Below are 19,168 nucleotides of genomic sequence, written 5' to 3'. Positions count from 1 at the left end.
GAATGTTATACCCCTGACGTACTTATTTTGTAACTGGAAATTTGTACCTTTTAATCCTTTAACCCTTTTTCACCCATCCCCCTCTGTTTATTCATCTTTCAATTTGGATAATAATAGGACCTATTTTGTAGAATTATTTAAATGGCTTAATACATGTAAATTCTTTAGTGCTGTGGCTAGCCCTTTGGAAACACTGAATAACTATCAGTCATTACATTTCTCTGGTCTGCTAGTGAGACCTTTTCTGGTTTTCCAGCACCGCTCTGGATTTGTTCTTATTTTTATATTTCTTCTGGCATTTTAATGGGATTTTGGAAGGAAGACGAGATGAAATACATGAACTCTGTCCATCACCTTGAACTGGACGTGAGCACTTGCCTCTAAAAATAGTAAAAATGAACATTCTAGGTGGTTAATTTTCTGCCATTTTGAATTTCACATTCTTTGTTTACTTAGAACAGCATAAGTATAAGAACCCTTGGAGACCATCTAATAGAGTACTCTCTCTCTCTAAAATGAGCAAAGAAATGAAAAATATCTTCCCCAAGTTTGTGGATCTATTTAGAGGAAGAGATCCTTGCTTCCTAGGCCAAATTCCCTACCGCTAAAAATAAGTAATTAAGTATACGTCTGTGCTCATCTTCTGCCCTTTCCTTCCCTTCCAACAGAACAGTCCCACCTTCTACCTAAAGCTTCCACCCAGACTTTCATCCCATCCTCTTCTGCTTTCCTCCGCATTTTCTATTATTAGTAATACCTTCTTTGGGTATTATATTCAACCCCTTGTTTTTAACCAGATCTTTTTTTTTAAGATTTTATTTATTTATTTATTCATGAGAGACACACACACACACAGAGGCAGAGACACAGGCAGAGGGAGAAGCAGGCTCTATGCAGGGAGCCTGACGTGGGACTTAATCCTGGGTCTCCAGGATCCTGCCCTGGGCTGAAGGCTGCGCTAAACCACTGAGCCACCGGGATGCCCATAACCAGGTCTTTTTTAATCATGTCGAAATCTATCCTTTTAAGAGAAAGCAACCAACAGGAGCATGGCTGGCTCAGTCTGTGGGGTGGTGAGCAGGTGTAGGCAGAGGGGAGCATGCAACTCTTTTTTTTTCTTAAAAGATTTTATTTATTCATGAGAGAACAGAGAGAGAGGCAGAGACATAGGCAGAGGTACTGGATTTGATCCCAGAAGCCTGGGATGAGGCCATGAGCTGAGGGCAGACAGTAAACCAGTGAGCCACCCAGGCAACCGAAGGAAGCATGCAACTCTTAATCTCAGGGTTGTAAGTTTGAGCCCCACATTGGCTATAGAGATGACTTAAAAAAATAAAATCTTAAAAAAATGAACAATAAACTTATCTGACCCCTCCTTGCACCCCTAGACTCTGCTCCATCTTTCCACTCTTTTTCACCTCCAAACTCCTGCAAAGTACCCTCCCCACTGCCAGTGCTTTTCTCTTCCTCCACCCCACTTGCATCTGCCTCTGGCTTCATCACTCCAGCAAACATCCCTCGTTAAGATCATGTGTGACTTCCATGCCACTCAATCTGACAGAAAATTTTCAGGTACCAGATCCTCCCAGTTCTCAGCAGCATTGCACCCAGGTAACCAGCTCCAGCATCGTGAAACCTGTTGTTCTTTGGGCTTTGGGACACCAACACCTTCCTGTCTTTCATCCCATCTCCTTGCCCATCCCTTCTCCGTAATGTTTGCTGGTTTGTCACATTGACCTGCCAGTCAATGTTGTGGTTACTCAAGGCTTGGTCTTAGGGTTTTTTTCCCCCACCCCTCATTTTTATTTTTTTATTAAAAAATATTTTATTTATTTATTCATCCATGAGAGACACAGAGAGAGAGGCAGAGACGTAGGCAGTGGAGAATCGGAACTCGATCCCAGGACCCCAGGATCACAAACTGAGCCAAAGGCAGATGCCCAACCACCGAGCCACCCAGGTGTTCCGAAGCTAGGTCTTCTTATCAGAGTCCCTTTTAGTACCAGATACTGACTTAGTACCATTGTAGTTTTAAATTTATTTGTGTGACTGAATAACTTCTCTCTCCCCCACCATTCATTCATTCAAGAGACATGTACTGAGCCCCTACTGTGTGCCAGGCATTATTTTAGAAGAGGCAACACACTGTAAAGAAATAAATACGCAATATGACGTCAAGCAGTGAAAAGTGCTGTGAAGAATGGGGAAGCGGGGTAATAGGGCAGAGGCTACAGGAGGCTGCTGACTCGCAAAGCACGGTTAGAGAAGGCTGCTGGGAGCAGGCCTCCGAGCAGATATGTAAATGCAACCAGAGGGCAAGTCCGGAGGGCGTGTGGGGGATGGGCATCCCAGGGAGAGGAAGTGGGAGGGTGAAGACCACAGGATGTTGACCCTATTCAAGGAACTGCCCGGAACCCTGTGGGGCTGGAGTGGAGCGAAGGGGAGGGTGGTGAGATCGGGATCGAGGGTGGGGGTGCAGGTCATCCCCTTGGGGCCTTGTAGCCAAAACCTGGGAAGAGAAGCCGTTAGAAGCTTTTAAACAAGGAGTGACTGGATTCTCCACTGGCTCTGTCCGGAGGGGAACGAGTTGAGAAGGGCCGAGGGTGGAAGTAGGGAGCACCGTTACGCCCTGGCGTGATGCTGAGGACAAATGATGGGTACTCAGAAAAGAGTGAGCCTGGAGGAGGTGGTGAGAAAGCACAGGATGGAATGCAGTTTGAAGGTAGAACTTTCGGGATTTACTCATGTGTTTTCTCCAAACCTTCCAGTGGGTTTTCCTTTTCATTAGAGCAAAAGTCAAAAGCCTCAGCAGGGCCCGTGAGGCCTGTCTCCCCTCCCTCCCTCCCTCCCCCCCTCCTCTTAGGCCCCGTTGGCCTCCTCACCCTTCTGTGAACAGACCAAGCATGAGAGCCCTTCTGCATTTCGTATTCCTTCGGATATCAGGAGAGCAGGTACCAACATGGTTTGCTCCCTCAGGGTTCTGCTCAAATGTCACGTTATCAGATGATCTTATATATTCCCCTTCCCTGCTCTATTTTCCTGGCCAATTCCTCTTTGTTGCGCTGACTACCATCTGACATACACAAATACCATACACCAGTATATGAACACCCAGACACATAAGCGGTGTGTGTGTGTGTGTGTGTGTGTGTGTGTGTGTGTTTATTCCCCAAAGGCAAAGACTTGGTCTGTCTCATTCACCATAGAACACAATGCCCAGAACAGTGCCTGGCATGCAGTAGGTGTTTACTAAAAGTTTGCTAAATACTGTTGCAATGGAGAACGAATGGAGCAAAGGATGGCTCTAGGGTCTGGGACCTGAATGACGGTGCCACCAACCCAAGGCAATAATGAAGATTTTTCAAAGTGAGCATCAGGACCCCCTTGCTCCAAACCTCTGGCTGCGGTCTCTGAGCTGCTTCGTTCTGTCGCAGGTTCAGAGATGCAGTCCTTCCCTCTGGGGCCCATGGAAGCCCATGACACGTCCAGAATTCTAGGAGTCTGGGTTCCCCTTCTCTTGTCACGGGGAGAGAGGGAGAAAGTTGTGATGAGCCCAATAGACTTTCCCAGTTTCTGAGAGTGAAGGTGACAGCAGTCTAACACGAGCCCTATAACTGATGTTTTAGACTCTGTGTGTAGTTTCCGGCAAACAACTGACCACCTACTTTAAGAGACAAAATCATTAAATGCTTTTTTTAATGCAAAAAGAAGAAATAAAAAAAGAGCTACCTATTTTCCTCATTCCTGCAGGTGCCCAACCCGAATGACTTGTTGGAGCGCATTTTCTGCATTCTTAATAGATAGCCAGCAGGAAATGCCTCTTATAGCCCCGGCTAGAGGGATAGAAAGTAGCAAGGGGAGGATACAAAATCCCCAGGACTTGCTTCCGCCAGCACTGAGCTCCTCCAAAGGGGGCCAGGGAACTCTGACCAGTAAGTACTACGCGCCTTTGCTCAGCTGTGGCATCTTGGCTGTCTCAGTTGATGGTCAGGAATTAAGGTAGGAGAAGCTGGAGACATTTTTGGGGGGGCAGGGAGGGATGAAAATTAACTGGGAAGGAATGGGGGGGTGCGGTGTGGATCGGTGAGCATCACATGCTTTACTCACTGCGATACAATCTGGTCCCTTTGGGGCTTTCGTTCCAAGTATCACTGTGACAACCTCTCTGCAGAAGAGTGGCTGACTGCAGTAGAGTTGAGGCCAAACTGCTGGCATTGGATTCCATGCTAGAATATTGGGCATCATTTTGAGGTCATCATTTGGAGCATTAGATGTCTTTATAATTTGTGCGCTGGGGAAAGATTTTGAACTACAGTGTACTTTTGTAATTATGCCGTTCTAGCTGAATAGCTGGCAAAGTTTGACCTTAGGGTTTTGTCTGCAAGAGTCTTTTATCACAAGACAGGGACTGGGTCAGGAACATCTTCTGGAAAGTCCTATCCTCCCTCTGCCTCACAGCTGCCCCCTCGGTTCCAGCTTTGCAGCACCCGTTCTCCTGAGCTGGACCTCAGCTAATTCACGCCTGCATCAGACCTCACACAGAAGGCTCACCCGAGGATGGGACTGCCCATGTTTATTTCTCCGGGGGTGCAGTGCAGTGAGATGCAGCTCTGCAAAGGCTGTGGCGGATAACCGTTCTAAGAATTTTAGTAGCTCTCAAATGCACATCCTCTCTACTGAGGTCTGAGTGCAGCCCAGAGAATTGCTTGTGAACTAGATCCAGATAAGTAAACCATGGATTTCCCTTGGGAGGTGTGCCCATGCATTTGGGGAGGAAGAGAAGGGACAGAGGTGGCATCTGTAGCTTTAATCAGCATCCTGGTTGTCTAAGTTCTGAGCCCCCCAAGGTGATGGGGATGAGACTTTGCCTCTGACTTTCTCCCTGTCGAACCTCTCCTGCCTATGGCCGGTGGCCTGTGGTCTCTATGGTCTTTCCCCAAGGAGAGTAGAGCGTGCTCCACAGCTCTGATGTCCCAAGGGTCTGGCCGGCTGCCTCCTTTGTAGCTTCCAGGAGTCTCCACAAAGATAGATTTGCAAGCTATGTCAAGCCTGAGCCTAGAGCAGCGGCCACTGGCATCTCCAAGGGTAAAACCATGAATCTTACAAAGGTACTAAGCAGCCCTTGCAAGTAGAGGCTCTAAGAAGCCTGGAGGGAGTGGACAGATGTTCTGCCCGCGTTCCCTAGAGGAAACCAGATGGCCGGCTAAGGGCCTGGCTCAAGGTTCCCTCAGAGATCGGAAGCCAAGCCTCCACATTTGATAAATGGGAAGACTGAAGCTCATAGAGGGGTTCTGTGAGTCTCACCAGGTAGATAGCAAGGGACGGTGGGGAAAGGATAGACACTGAAGCCAGAGAGCCTTGGATTCAAATCCCAGCTCGGCCCCCACCTACCCAGGTGGCACGGGCAGTTAATTTCCCCTTTCTGGGCCCCAATTCGCTCCTCTATAAAATGGAGATAATAGTACCTACATTGAAAAAAAAATAGCACCTACATTGAGAGTTGTAAAGACTAGAGAAAAATGTACGCAGAGCTTCTGGCACAGAGGTGGTATTTTGTAAACTGTAGGCTTTTGGAAAAGTGCTGGCTCCGACATTTATCATTACTTTATAATTTGTAACACCTCCGCTTTCTTATTCTTTTTGGGCTGTGTTTCAGAAACAGATATGACGTATAACTGTGTGAATTTAAGGTGTTATGTGTTAATTTGATAAATTTATATATTGTGATCTGATTGCTATTGGGGCGATAATTAGCACCTCTATTGCCTAACATCATTATCTTTTCTTTTTAGTAGCTGGAATAATTTAGTTCCAATCTCTATGCAATTTGGAGGATTATGCTACGATATTGTTGTGTATGTTCACTGTACTGTGCCTTAGATCTCTAGGGCCTGTTTACTGCTCTTGACTTTGTACCCTAAACACCTGCCTGGTCCCCTCACTCCCTTATCCTCCTGGTAACCACCATTTTACTCTGAGTTCTGCTGTTTTAAAATTCCACACAGAAGTGATATTATAAAATGCAGTAGACTCTTGATCTACATGGGTTTGACTGTACGTGAATATCTTACAGTGCAGTACTATAAATGTATTTTCTCTTCCTTAGGATTTTCTTTGCATTTCTCTTCTCTAGCTTACCTTATTGTAATAATACAGTGTATAATACACACACAAAATATGTATTGACTGTTTATATTATTGATAAGACATCCAATCAGCAGTAGGCTGTGAGTAGTTAAGTTTGGGGGATTCAAGTTATATGCAGATTTCTTTTTTTTTTTTTTTTTTATTTATGATAGTCACAGAGAGAGAGAGAGAGGCAGAGACACAGGCAGAGGGAGAAGCAGGCTCCATGCACCGGGAGCCCGACGTGGGATTCGATTCCGGGTCTCCAGGATCGCACCCTGGGCCAAAGGCAGGCCAAACCGCTGCGCCACCCAGGGATCCCTTTTTTTTTTTTTTTTTTTTTATTTATTTTATATGCAGATTTCTTGACTGTGTAGGATCAACACTCTGAACCCCTGCATTGTCCAAGGGTCGATGGTATTTGTCTTTCTTGAACTCTTTATATTGTACTCAAGGATGATACCTTTGCTTTATTTCTGCAGCTCTGAGAATCTGAATATATGGCATGTGTTGTGTGTGTGTGTATGTTTATCGAGGAATAACTTACCTTTAGTGAAATGCACAGATCTTAAGTGTACAACTTGATCAGTTTTGACAGACATGTGCAACCATGTATAACCTTCACCCTCCTCAAGATGTAGGACGTTTCCAACACTGCCCGGAGTTCCTCAAGCTCCTTCCCAGTCTCCACCCCACAGCCAGCCACTGTTCTGATATCTATCCTCATGGGTTAGTTGTGCCTGCCCTGTGTTAAGTGGAATCCTATAATAGGTGGTCTTTTGTGTCTGGCTTTTTTCATGCAACATAGTGGTTTTCTGATTCATCCATGCTGTGGTGTGGATTGCTAGTGTTTGTTCCTTTTCATTGCTCAGTGACTGGTATATGACAGTGTTGCAGCTGGTTTTTATTCATCCCTCCAATGGTGGGCATTTGGCTCATTTCCATCTTTTGTCTATTTTAAATAAAGCTACTATGAACAACATGTACAAGTCTGTGTGGACATACGTTTTCGTGTCTCTTGGTTATATATACTCAGAAGTAGGGTTACTGGGTCAAATAGTAAGCGTGTGTTTCACCTTGTAAGAAACTGCCAAAATGGTTGTTTGCATGTCCTTTGGAATAAGGATACAATGGATTCATTTTTCAGGTAGTGCCTGGTTATGCTTAGCATGGCTGTCAACCGAGGGGAAACAGTGATGTGCTCAGTGGAAAGCTTCTGTAGACAGCAGAGCCTAGTCATGACTGGGGCCAGAATGGGTCTGAAAGGAGACCTTTTTAGAAGGGTGCCCTGCTCACTGCCAGATTCCTTCCTGACATTTCTAGCCAGACCATGAAAGAATAGGCTGCAGAATTCATATTCTCCAGCCTCTTAATTTTACCCAAGAGGAATCTGAATCCTAGAGAGGCCATGTGCTTCCCCCAAAATCTTGCAGCTGAGGAAAACCCCAGGTCCTCTGACTTTTAATTGGTCTGATTTCCTTGCATTGTGCTTTCTCTGCATGAAATGGCACTCAGGCATTCAGCCATTGTTTACTGACCTACTTATGCTAGGTGCTAGGGATAAAGAAATGAATAAGAAATGGCCCCCACCCTCAGGGACTAGAGTGGAACGTAGACTATCTTTTTAAAGATTTTATTTATTTATTCATGAGAAAGAGAGAGAGAGAGAGAGAGAGGCAGAGGGAGAAGCAGGCTCCATGCAGGGACCTCAATGTGGGACCCGATCCTGGAACTCCAGGATCATGCCCTGGGGCCGAAGGCAGAGACTCAACCGCTGAGCCACTCAGGCATCCCGGAACAGAGACTATTAAACTAAACAGTTGCATTGCAACTGAACGAATGAGTGAATAGACTAAAGGTGCCTTTAACCCGAGCACCCTGGCAAGTCTGGTCGAGTGGCCAATGGTGAAGAAGCATCCGGACAGGCTACTTCTTGAGTCAAAGAAGGCCACATGGCATGTCTTGAGTGCCCACTGTGTGCCCGGTCCTGGCTTTGGTGCAAGAGCATAGCCCCTGATTTTTTTTTAATAATAAACTTATTTTTTATTGGTGTTCAATTTACCAACATACAGAATAACACCCAGTGTTCATCCCGTCAAGTGCCCCCCTCAGCGCCCGTCACCCATTCACCCTCACCCCCCGCCCTCCTCCCCTTCCATCACCCCTAGTTCGTTTCCCAGAGTTAGGAGTCTTTATGTTCTGTCTCCCTTTCTGATATTTCCCGCACATTTCTTCTCCCTTCCCTTATATTCCCTTTCACTATTATTTATATTCCCCAAATGAATGAGAACATACACTGTTTGTCCTTCTCCTATTGACTTACTTCACTCAGCATAATACCCTCCAGTTCCATCCACGTTGAAGCAAATGGTGGGTATTTGTCGTTTCTAATGGCTGAGTAATATTCCATTGTATACATAAACCACATCTTCTTTATCCATTCATCTTTCGATGGACACCGAGGCTCCTTCCACAGTTTGGCTATTGTGGACATTGCTGCTATAAACATCGAGCACAGCCCCTGATCTTACAGGAGCTCATGGTTAGGATACTATGATGGAAGCCAAGTCGAAGGCAATTCGGCAAACAGCTATTAAACATCTACTCTGTCCCAGGCACTGTTTTAGGTGCAGAGGATATAGCGGTGACCAGGGTTGACAATCTGACAATCTTTCAGGAACTTCTCACCAATGTTGCCATATATGTTAGTGTAAAGAAAGTTTGTTTTTGAGATCTGTTATTTGGTTCAGGGTACATTTGTCTGGGGGCCTTAGGACTGGTATTTGCAATTACCCATTTTTAGCGTGGGATGGGTGGTGGGTGTAGGACACCATTGTACAGAGGTCAACAGCAACAGGGAAGTGGGAGAATTTTTTCTCGCATGCAAATGATCAAGATGGAAAGCAACATTTTTAAGGAAAAGTGAAGTCGTGGAATACCCACTGGATTGCTTAGTCAAGCTCTCCAGGCTGGGCCAGGCCTTCATCCAGGGGCAGTTCTGGGGGCATCTAAATGCAATTCTGGGTCACTTCCCCAGAAGGCAAGTTACTCTTCTGGCCTCAATGGCCTTTTTTTTTTTAATTTCCTGCTGTTTTTCTACTTGAGTTGCCAGATAATTCTTATGTGAGGCTCTTGAGGGCCCCTTCTGCGCTTTGTAGAGCTCTGTCTTGTTCCCTGAGCATGGATCAGTCAAGGCTCAGCACCTGGTCCTCACTCAGCCCAGCATGGTGGGATTGGTGAGCTTCTTGGCATCACTCAGGTGCTTAGTGGCTCCCCAGAACCACTGTGAGCAATTATACTGCAGGCCCCCATCCTCTCATCCAAACTACAGCCAAGCCACTTAGGAAAACAGTGGCAGTTAACATTTTGTGTTTGATCCGCAGCTATCACCTACCTGTGTCGCTCACAATGGAAGAAATGGAGAAAACAGATATCCAGCTACAAAGACCTATAAAGACCGAGTGGAACCCCCAGTGTGTCCTGTTCACCTATTTCCAAGGAGACATCGGCAGCGTAGTGGACGAACACTTCTCCAGAGCTCTGAGCAATGTCAGGAGCCCTCAGGGATTGAGCCCCTTGAGCCAGGGCGCAGACGTGATCCTGAGGAATGGTGAGCATGTTGGAACTCCCTATCAAGGCTATCATGGAAAGACCAGTTCTCCGATGCCCTTGATGCACTGACGTGTGTGTGTGTGTGTGTGTATTTGCAGAAGGCAAATCACACTGTAAGAATCTGCACCCATTTTTTAGAAATCTAGTGTGAAAATCAACACTGTTTAATCAAGCCAGTTCACCTATTTCATTGTTTCCTTAACGCTGGGCTCACTGCTTAGTACCCAGTAAGAGCACCACAACTGTTCGCTATTATCAGCCTTTGTTATTTATTTATTTGAGGGAGGGAGGGAGAGAAAGAGAGAGAGAGAGAGAGAGAGACAAGCAAGGGGAGCAGCAGAGGGAGAAAGAGAAGCAGACTCCCCACTGAGCAGGAAGCCTGACTTGGGACTCAATCCCAGGACCCTGGGACCATGACCTGAAGGCAGATACAACCGACTGAGCCATCTAGGTGCCTTGCCTTTATTATTATTATTATTATTATTATTATTATTATTATTACTACTACTACTACTACTACTGGTCTGACAGGGAGTCCTGTGTAGGTGCACCCAGCCTCCTTTCATCTAATAGCAGATGATTTGGTGAGCAAGGGTAGGGCTCCAGAGGAATCCAAGAAGTGTCTCACAGAACCGCCTCCCTGACCTTAACAGTATCTGGGCATCAATTGCACACACTCTTTGGTGACTTTTTTTTTTTTTTAAAGATTTTATTTATTTATTCATAGAGACACAGCTAGAGAGAGAGAGGCAGAGACACAGGCAGAGGGAGAAGCAGGCACCATGCAGGGAGCCTGATGTGGGACTCGATCCCGGGTCTCCAGGATCACACCCCGGGCGGCAGGCGGCGCCAAACCGCTGTGCCACCGGGGCTGCCCTGGTGACTTTTTTTTTAAAGTAAGTATTTTTGGGGTCCCTGTGTGGCTCAATCTGTTAAGTGTCCAACTCTTGGTTTTGGCTCAGGTCATGATCTCAGGGTCATGAGATCGAGCCCCGCATCAGGCTCTGTGCTCAACTCAGCATCTGCTTAAGACTGTCTTTTTCTCCCTTTGCCTGCCTGCCCCACTTGTGTGTGCTTTTTCTCTCTTAAATAAATAAATAAACATTCTTACATCTCTAAACAACTATTTCAAGAAAGCTATGTCAAAGAGTGTTCATCAAAGCACCCAAGTTTGGAGAAAGCTATAAAAATTAAGTTGGCAGGGATGTAGTAGGACTTTGATGGACCTAGACATATCTGGCTCTAAGGGCCTCTTCCTTGGTACAGCCAAGAAAAAGGACATCTTGTGACTGCATTGGTATAAAAACAACTTTAATCCTTTCATCCTCATTGCTCTTTAACCACCCTCATCAAGGTTAACCAGTGACCTCCACTTGCCAAATCAATGGTCTCCATCCCTACCTCCATCCTTTGTTGACCTGTCAGCAAAATTGGCTACAGTTGGTTGTTCCTTCCTCTTAGAAATGCCTCCTTCACTTGGATTCCATAACATCACACTCCCTTGGTTTTCCTGCTTCCTCTCCTGGGTTACTAGTCCTCCTCAGACTTCTTTGCTGAACATCCTCTTCTCTTCAGCTTCTAAATAAATGTTTGGAGGCCTCAGTACTCAGGTGTTAGACAGTTTCTCTATCTACACTCCCTCCCTCCCTAAGGGATCTCTTCTATCTCTTGGTCTTAAGTACTGGAGGGTTCTGAACAGAAGGGATATAGGCTGGATTCATTTTTATGTATTCATTATTTTATTATATTCATTTTCTTCCAATTTTAAAAGATGTTAAAACATTTTCAAGGGCTCCTGAAAGTATCCGTGGGCCCTAAGCACTGTATCTGCTGTGCCTAATGGAGAAGTTGCCTTACCAGGTGGATGGAAATCCATCCAACATTTTGAAATGTGCAATAAACCAGGGTCTGGTTGATTTTTAAGAACTCACTGGTGTAGTTGCCCAGCACCCACATTGAATGCCTGGCCCCCACTGGAGAATCTACATGCCTCCAAATGGTTGTTTGCTTTGTATGAAGCTGCCAGGTGGGGCATCTGCTTGCTGGGAGATCTCCCCTCTCTTCAGAAACCATCACTCCAGCTTTGCTCTTTTGGCCTGAACGGGGTGTTGGTGTATATCGCATGTATTCACCTTTGCAGAATTTACTTCTGTCCTAGAAATTATTTTTCCACTTAGGTGATGTGATTTTCTGAGACTCTAGTGAGTTAAGTAAACATGTGGAAGGGGGTGTGGTAGCAGCAGACAGTTAAAGGAAATGATGTAGTAGAGTTTGCTGTTGCAATGGGCTCAGTGGGGTGGCTGGAGGGTGGGGAAATGATGTTCAAGAGTCTGTTGAGTACTTTAGAGCAGGAGCAAGAATGACTCCAACTGAGTCATTTAGGGGAATTGGCATGTAGTAAGAGCTGAAATATGGGATAAGCAGGTTTCAGAGGTTCTAACCAGCTCCTTGGAAGAGTCAAAACCTCGAGTTCTTCATGCAGGGACTTCACATGCATGGACTGTGGCTATTTGACTTTGGTTTAGTTCTGAACACATTGGCTTGGATTCATTATAATCCCTCCCTGCAATTTGGAACTCCCTCCTCTCAGGCTTTCATCTTCATACTTTTTAACCACCCTCATCAAGGTTAGCCAGTGACCTCCACTTGCCAAATCAATGGTCTCCATCCTTGCCTCCATCTCTTTTTGACCTGTCAGCAACACTGGCTGCAGTTGGTTGTTCCTTCCTCTTAGAAATGTCTCCTTCAAAAAAAAAGAAAAAGAAATGTCTCCTTCACTTGGATTCCATAACATCACACTCCCTTGGTTTTCCTCCTTCCTCCTGGGTTACTAGTCCTTCTCAGTCTCCTTTGCTGGACATCCTCTTCTCTTCAGCTTTTCTAAATAAATGTTTGGAGGCCTCAGTACTTGGGTGTCAGTTTCTCTATGTACATACACTCCCTCCCTCCCTAAGGGATCTCTTCTGTCTCTTGGTCTTAAGTACCATCTCTATCAATTCCAAATGCATTACCTCCAGCCCAGACTGCATTTCTGTCCTGTCTATCCAGCTGCCCACCTGATCCCTTCACATATCTACTAGAAGTCACAAACTAAATGAGTCTCAGATTGAGCTCTTAATCTCCTCCACGACCTGCTATGTCCAACCTCACCCCATCTCAATTATGGCAGCTGCACCCTTCCAGTTAACTGGGAGTCATGTTTAACTCCTCTTCATCCCCTACCTCATGTCCAGTCCTTTGAAATTTTCTGTCAGTTTTACCTTCAAAATATATCCAAGTTCTGACCATTTCTCCCCACCTCTGCTGCTATTGTGTTGGTCCAGGAAGCCATCATCTCACCCCTGGATTTTTTTTTATATATTTTTTTATTGGAGTTCAATATGTCAACATATAGCATAACACCCAGTGCTCACCCCTGGATTTTTGCAGTAGCTTCCTGACTGGTCTCCTTGCTTCCACCTTCCACCAGTTTGTTCTCAAGATAGCTGTCAGAATGATAACACTAAAAGGAAATTCTCATCCTATATGCCTTCTGTTCAGAACCCTCCAGTAGCTTCCTCTCTTACTTGGGATCAAATCCAGTCTTGAATAAGGCCCTGTTTTCATTCTGATTTCATATCCTATCACCTCCTACCTCATTTTTAAAAAGACTTTATTTGACAGAGAGAGAGAGAGAGAGAGAGAGAGGGCAAGCAGAGGGAGTGGGAGAAGCATGCTCTCGGCAGAGCAGGGAGCCTGATGTGGGGCTTGATCCCAGGACCCTGGGATCATGACCAAGCCGAAGGCAGACACCCAACTAACTGAGCCACCCAGGTGCCCCCTCCTACCTCATTTAATCCAACCCAGCCTCCTTGCTATTTGTAGAACATGCCAAGTATGATACTGCCTCAGGCCCTTTGCACCTCCCCACCCCTCTCCCTGAAACACTCTTTCCCCAGATAACTGCATGACTTACCTTTTCTTCATTCAGGTCTCCATTGGAATGTCACCTCTCCAGCCAGGCCCTCTCTGCACAGCCTCTTTAAAAAAAAAAAAAAAAGAAGCGCCCCCCCCTCACCCCTGTCACCCTCTGTCTTCTTACACTATTTTATTTTATTTTTTAGCATTTGTCTCCACTGGGCATATTATATATTTATGTATTTTCTTTCTTGTCTCCTCCCATCCTTTAGACTCTGAATTCCATGGCAGCAGGGACTCTGTGTTAATGGCTACTTCCCAAGTACCTAACCCAAAGTCTGACACATGGAGGGTGCACAGTAAATATCGCTTAAATGAATGAAATTGTGATTCAGCTCACAGGGTACTGATGTCTTCCATAGAGGGTGAGCACCATGTGGTGTATGGCTTTAGAACCAGGCAGCCTGGGGCCAAGTGAGCTCCACCATTTATTAACAATGTGATCTCAGGGCACCTCATGTCCTCTGCCTGTACCTCAGCTTCCCCCTCTCTAAAACTGAGTATTATTTAACTATAGGAGGAGTCCGTGAGATTATGCATGTCCACTGGCACATAGTGACATAGTTCGTTATTTTTGTGTGGTGGAATGAAAGCTTGACATGTTTTTAAGTTAGAGTGGATATGAGGGACTGCATTCAAAACATTAAGATCAGAGAGCAGCAGGCCCCTCTTGGAAGCATGCATGTTTTCGAGGGGCTTCTGCCTTGTGGCAGCTGTATGGTTTCCTGTGCCTTCTGACTTCGTTCTATCCCGTGACACCCCAGTGCATGAAGGCAACTTAATATGGCCCTGTTTCCTGCCCAAGCCAACCTTTCCAGGCCAAACAGAGAGGTGGCCATCTTTACCAACTACTTCCTTGGTTGCATCTACCCTTTGAGACTCTCACAGATCCCTTGACTGTGAAGACGTTTTCTTCACAAGAGAGCAGGGCGGGCTGGGCAAATGTTGGTCCAGCTGAGTGAGCAAAGGAAGGCCTGTCTTCCTCAAGACCTCGCATTATGGTGAGGAGTCAAGTTTCTCACAAGCTCTGCTGCCTCAGGGTTGGGGGTGGGGCATGAAAGAAGGCCAGCCCCCCAGTGGTTCTCAGAAGAGGTGTTATGTGAGAGACGTGCACCTTCGGAAATGGTGGGAAATCCATAAAGTGGCCATTCATTACTGACCGTTAGCATCCTCTCATTCCCTGCAGGCCAGCCCCAGGCCACCGGGCCCTGACTGAACCATGCCCAACAGAACAGGCTCCCATTCACGGGCTCCAGTTATCTCCTCGGCCACTTTCTAAGAGAGCTCTGTCAAGCCAAATATGCAAAGCCCAAACACAGAGGCCCATGTGGCTAGGAAATGCCATCAAATTTCCTGGCTGTTTTTTTTCCCAAGTCCAAATGATTTTTTTATTTACTTATGTATATTTTATACTGGCCGTACTTTAGAAAAGAAAACACAGGCTGAAGGTATTTTTGGATTATCTCCCTTTTAAAGAGGACATTGGGGATTTCAGAGTTGGTAACCAGAGAAGCTTCAGTAGTTACCACTTCCGGGGGGCGCGGGGGTCAGGGTCTGGGTGTACCCATCCTACTCCATATTCTTCTCGCCCCAGCCCTAGGCCTGGCAGCATTGCTCAAGGGCTGCTGTGAGAAGGTGAGTGAATGTGTACTGAGCACCCAAAGGTCTTTTAAGATTTTATTTATTTATTCATGAGAGACACACAGAGAGAGAGGCAGAGGCATAGGCAGAGGGAGCCGCGGGTGATGCAGGATTTGATCCCAGGACCCTGGGATCACGACCTGAGCCAAAGGCAGATGCTCAACCACTGAAGCACCCAGGTGCCCCTCCAGAGATCTTCTGGAGCAAGACCCAAAAGTTCACATCTTCCCCTCTCTTCCCTTAACCATAATCCAGTGGGGGTGGGGAAGAAACACTGGTTTCTTCTTTAAGTGTGACTATCCATTTGAGATCCAGTCATGCTAGTTGTCTGTGGCCCTTGTGAACACTGACAACTTTGTATCTTTCTTGTATCTTTCTTTCCGGAGAGGCAGAGGAATCCGGGGCACCATAGAGGGAGTCCCCGCTGGGTGCTAGGCACCTGCTACAGTGACTGCATCCACTTCAGTCCTCAAAAGCCACTGTGGTTTACGAAGGTCACAGATAGACAAGCTGAATATAGTGTCAGAAGACGGGAGAGCAGTTACCTTTGGGGAGGTGGGCTCCTGGGGTGGCGGCCGGGTTCTGTTCCTTGATCTGGGTCCTCGTTACCCAGTTCGTGAACATTCCCCCCCAGCAGCACACTTGTGTATTTTCCTGCATGCCTGTTGTATTTCACACTTTACCCACTTTACAAGGGGTATCAATATCCTTACTTCACAGAGGAGGAAAAGCAACCCAAATAGGGGTAAGTGTTGAAATGGGTCACACAGCCAGTGAGAGCTAGAGATGGAAACTCAGGTCCACTGGACTCTTTACTAGTCCACTGTCCTGCCTTTGTAGACCATGACAGCACCCCCAGTGAAAGGGCTAATGCCCAGAAGGACTGTAGCTAATACTGTTGACAATGGCTAACTATTATGGAGCGCGTCCTGGGGGGGCACTTTGCTGGGGCCTCTCACAAGGATTATCTCATTTAATTCTCACACCAGCTATTGGTTAACTCTCACTGTGCCCATTATCTTGGAAAGGAAACTGAGGCTCAGAGAGCCAAGTGACTTGTACAAGATCCCACATCTAGCAGTGTGGCTATTTGAGACCAGGCCAGTTTGACTCAGATCCTGAGCTCTTAGCCACTTTCAAATACTGCACATGTTCTGTGTTTCATCTTCATTTTCATCTGGGAAAAGGCCCTGGATAATCAGCAAAAGACTGGATACCCCAGGGAGGTGACAGTAAAGGAGGCAGTGGGATCGAGCAGGCTACCCTAGTGCCCTGGAACAGGATTGTGTCCCATAAGCTGTCCTTCTGTCCCCAGTGTTGTTTCAACCTCGTCTAATACAAACAGTATCCTCTTTGTTTCTGGGGTGAATGAATAAGAGGCCAGAGCCACTAGCCAAGAAGGCAGAGAAGGGAGAGTCAATGTGTCTAGATCAGACAGGCCAAAGGTTGGATTGTCACAGTGTGGGGTGTGAGTGTGTGTTTGGAGGGTGCTTGGTTTTAACATCATCATAAACTAGGATTTGTATTAGAGGTGGAGACAGAGAGAGGGGAAGGGGAAAAGAAGGAAGGATGGGTGGAAGGAAAGCCAGCAATTTGGATTGGTCTTTTACAACCATGACTCAGATTCAATGAGTCAAGTGGTTTCCTCAGTTCTTACTTAAAAAAATAACTTTTTCTAATCACAAAAGTACTGTTATTGTTTGAAAATTAGAAAACAAAGATAAGCATTCAGGACATAACCACATGTGCATCTATGCACACATGCTAAGTTTTACAACTTAACATCATTTTGTACGTAAGTCGTATTTCTTTCTCTCTCTTTCCATGCCATTACATGTTCTACTACATCATTTTTTAAAAAGATATTATTTGTTATTTATTTATTTATTTATTTATTTATTTATTTATTTATTTAAGAGAGAGAGAGAGAGCATAAGCAGGTGAGAGGGAGAAGCAGGGCTTAATCCCAGGACCCCGAAATCATGACCTGAGCTAAAGGCAAACACTTTTTAACTGACAGAGCTACCCAGGCATCCTTACAATATCATTTTTCTTTAGATTTTATTTATTTATTTGAGAGCAAGAGAGCACGAGTGGGGTGGGAGGAGGGACAGAGGCAGAGGGAGGGGGAGAAGCAGACTCCCCACTGAGCAAGGAGCTCTATACCAATCAATGAGATCATGACCTGAGTAGAAGGCAGATGCTTAACTGACTGAGCCACCCAGGCGCCCCTATAACATCATTTCAATGGCTCCAGAGTATCCTTCTTTTTTTTTAAGATTTTATTTATTTATGATACACACACGCAGATAGAGGCAGAGACACAGGCAGAGAGAGAAGCAGGCTCCTTTGCAGGGAGCCTGACATGGGACTCGATCCCGGGATCCCAGGATCACACTCAGGGCTAAAGGCGGTGCTAAACTGCTGGGCCACCAGGGCTGCCCCAGAGTATCCTTCTTATAGATATACTAAATCTATTACAATTTTTGGACATTAGGTTGTTGCCAATTTTTCACTATATTATAAATATCCTCTTGAATATCCTTATAGCTACATTTTTTGCACACATCATTGATCCCTAAATTGCTGTAAGGGGAGTGACTGGATCAAAGGGTGCATACAAATTGCCCCCAGAAATATTACGCCTACCTGCCACTTTCTAACCCCAAGAGTATGTAAGAGCATCCAGCTCACTGCATTTTTGCAATACCAGAGAGGCATAGCTGCTAAGGGCCAAGTTTTAGAATCAGCCAGCCAGAGTGCTTGCCAACTCTGTGGCCTTAGGCAAGTTACCTTAGCCACTCCAAGTCTTTATTTTGTCATCTGGGTTGCTGTGAGGATCACATGAGCTCATGTGGGCAGAGTGCTAAGTGAAGCGCTTGGCCTATAGTAAGTGCTCAGTAAACAAAACTGTTGTGGATTTGCAATTGCTCCAGCCCACCTCTGGTGTATCATTTCCTGGAAATGGACATGCACTGAGCAATGGCTTCCGAAAATTCTCTTCTACAACCACTATCTATACCATCCACCCTCCACATCAGCCCTCAGGTGCTGCTCCTGTTGCTGTTGCTGTTGCTGCGGGCTTTTCTGCTCAGCCCTGCACTCTTCCCTTCCCTGGGACTAGGTGGCCAATGGCAGGGGGCGACCCTCAGACCTTGGCCATTATCATTTTCCTTTTTCCTGGGCTGGGCTAATGTACATGGAGTGTTGCAAACCAGGAAAGAAGCCCATGAGTATGAACCCAGATAAGGATCAGTAATAATCAACAATAGCAATGGCCAGGGTAGAGGGAGTGGGGGCTGTTAGGGACCAGGCACTGTGCTAAGCCCTTCAGGGGAATCGAGGATCATCCCATTCAATCTCCCAACAATCCTGGAAGGAGATGAGAGATGTGCTCAGTGTCCTACAACTAGAAAGTGGCAGAGCTGGGATTGGACCAGGAAGAGGGGAGAAGCCTCTCTGACTTCAAAGCCTCTGTCCTTAGCCATTTTGCACACTGGTCACCTCAATATAGAAAGATATAGTGGGGATGTGAGTGTATGCTTGAGTGTGCAGGTCTTTGAGAGGGGATACATGTTTGTGAGTGTGCGTGTGTGTTTATGTGCAAGCATATGAGTGCATGTGTGTGTCTGCATTCCTTAGAATATAGTGTTCAGTCAGAGCCTGCTATGTGCCAGGCACCATGCAAGTCCCTGAGGGTATGATGGTGAACAAAAGAGAAAAGTTCTCCATGTTCCCCAAGCTTCCTGGCTAGTGGGGAATATCAAGTGAGTGAGTGAGTGAGTGAGTGAATTAAGAAATTGCAGGTTATGGGCAGCCTGGGTGGCTCAGT

At 46.0% G+C, this 19,168-nt stretch overlaps 1 protein-coding gene across 1 annotated transcript in view; it reads left to right on the top strand.

Moving 5' to 3' along the window:
• The first annotated feature begins 3,870 nt into the window (after positions 1-3,870).
• Positions 3,871-19,168, top strand: part of VGLL1 (vestigial like family member 1) — a 30,282-nt gene continuing 14,984 nt past the window's right edge. The window contains exons 1-2 of the mRNA XM_072815404.1: positions 3,871-3,999; positions 9,510-9,736. Of these exons, the coding sequence (XP_072671505.1) occupies positions 9,535-9,736 (202 nt within the window). The 5' untranslated portion in view covers positions 3,871-3,999; positions 9,510-9,534. The remainder of the gene's footprint in view (positions 4,000-9,509; positions 9,737-19,168) is intronic.

This window comes from Canis lupus, chromosome X (genome assembly GCF_048164855.1).
Source record: "Canis lupus baileyi chromosome X, mCanLup2.hap1, whole genome shotgun sequence".
Taxonomy (NCBI): domain Eukaryota; kingdom Metazoa; phylum Chordata; class Mammalia; order Carnivora; family Canidae; genus Canis; species Canis lupus.
Note: the sequence above shows the minus strand (reverse complement) of the source record. Positions and strands in the feature narration are given on the sequence as shown.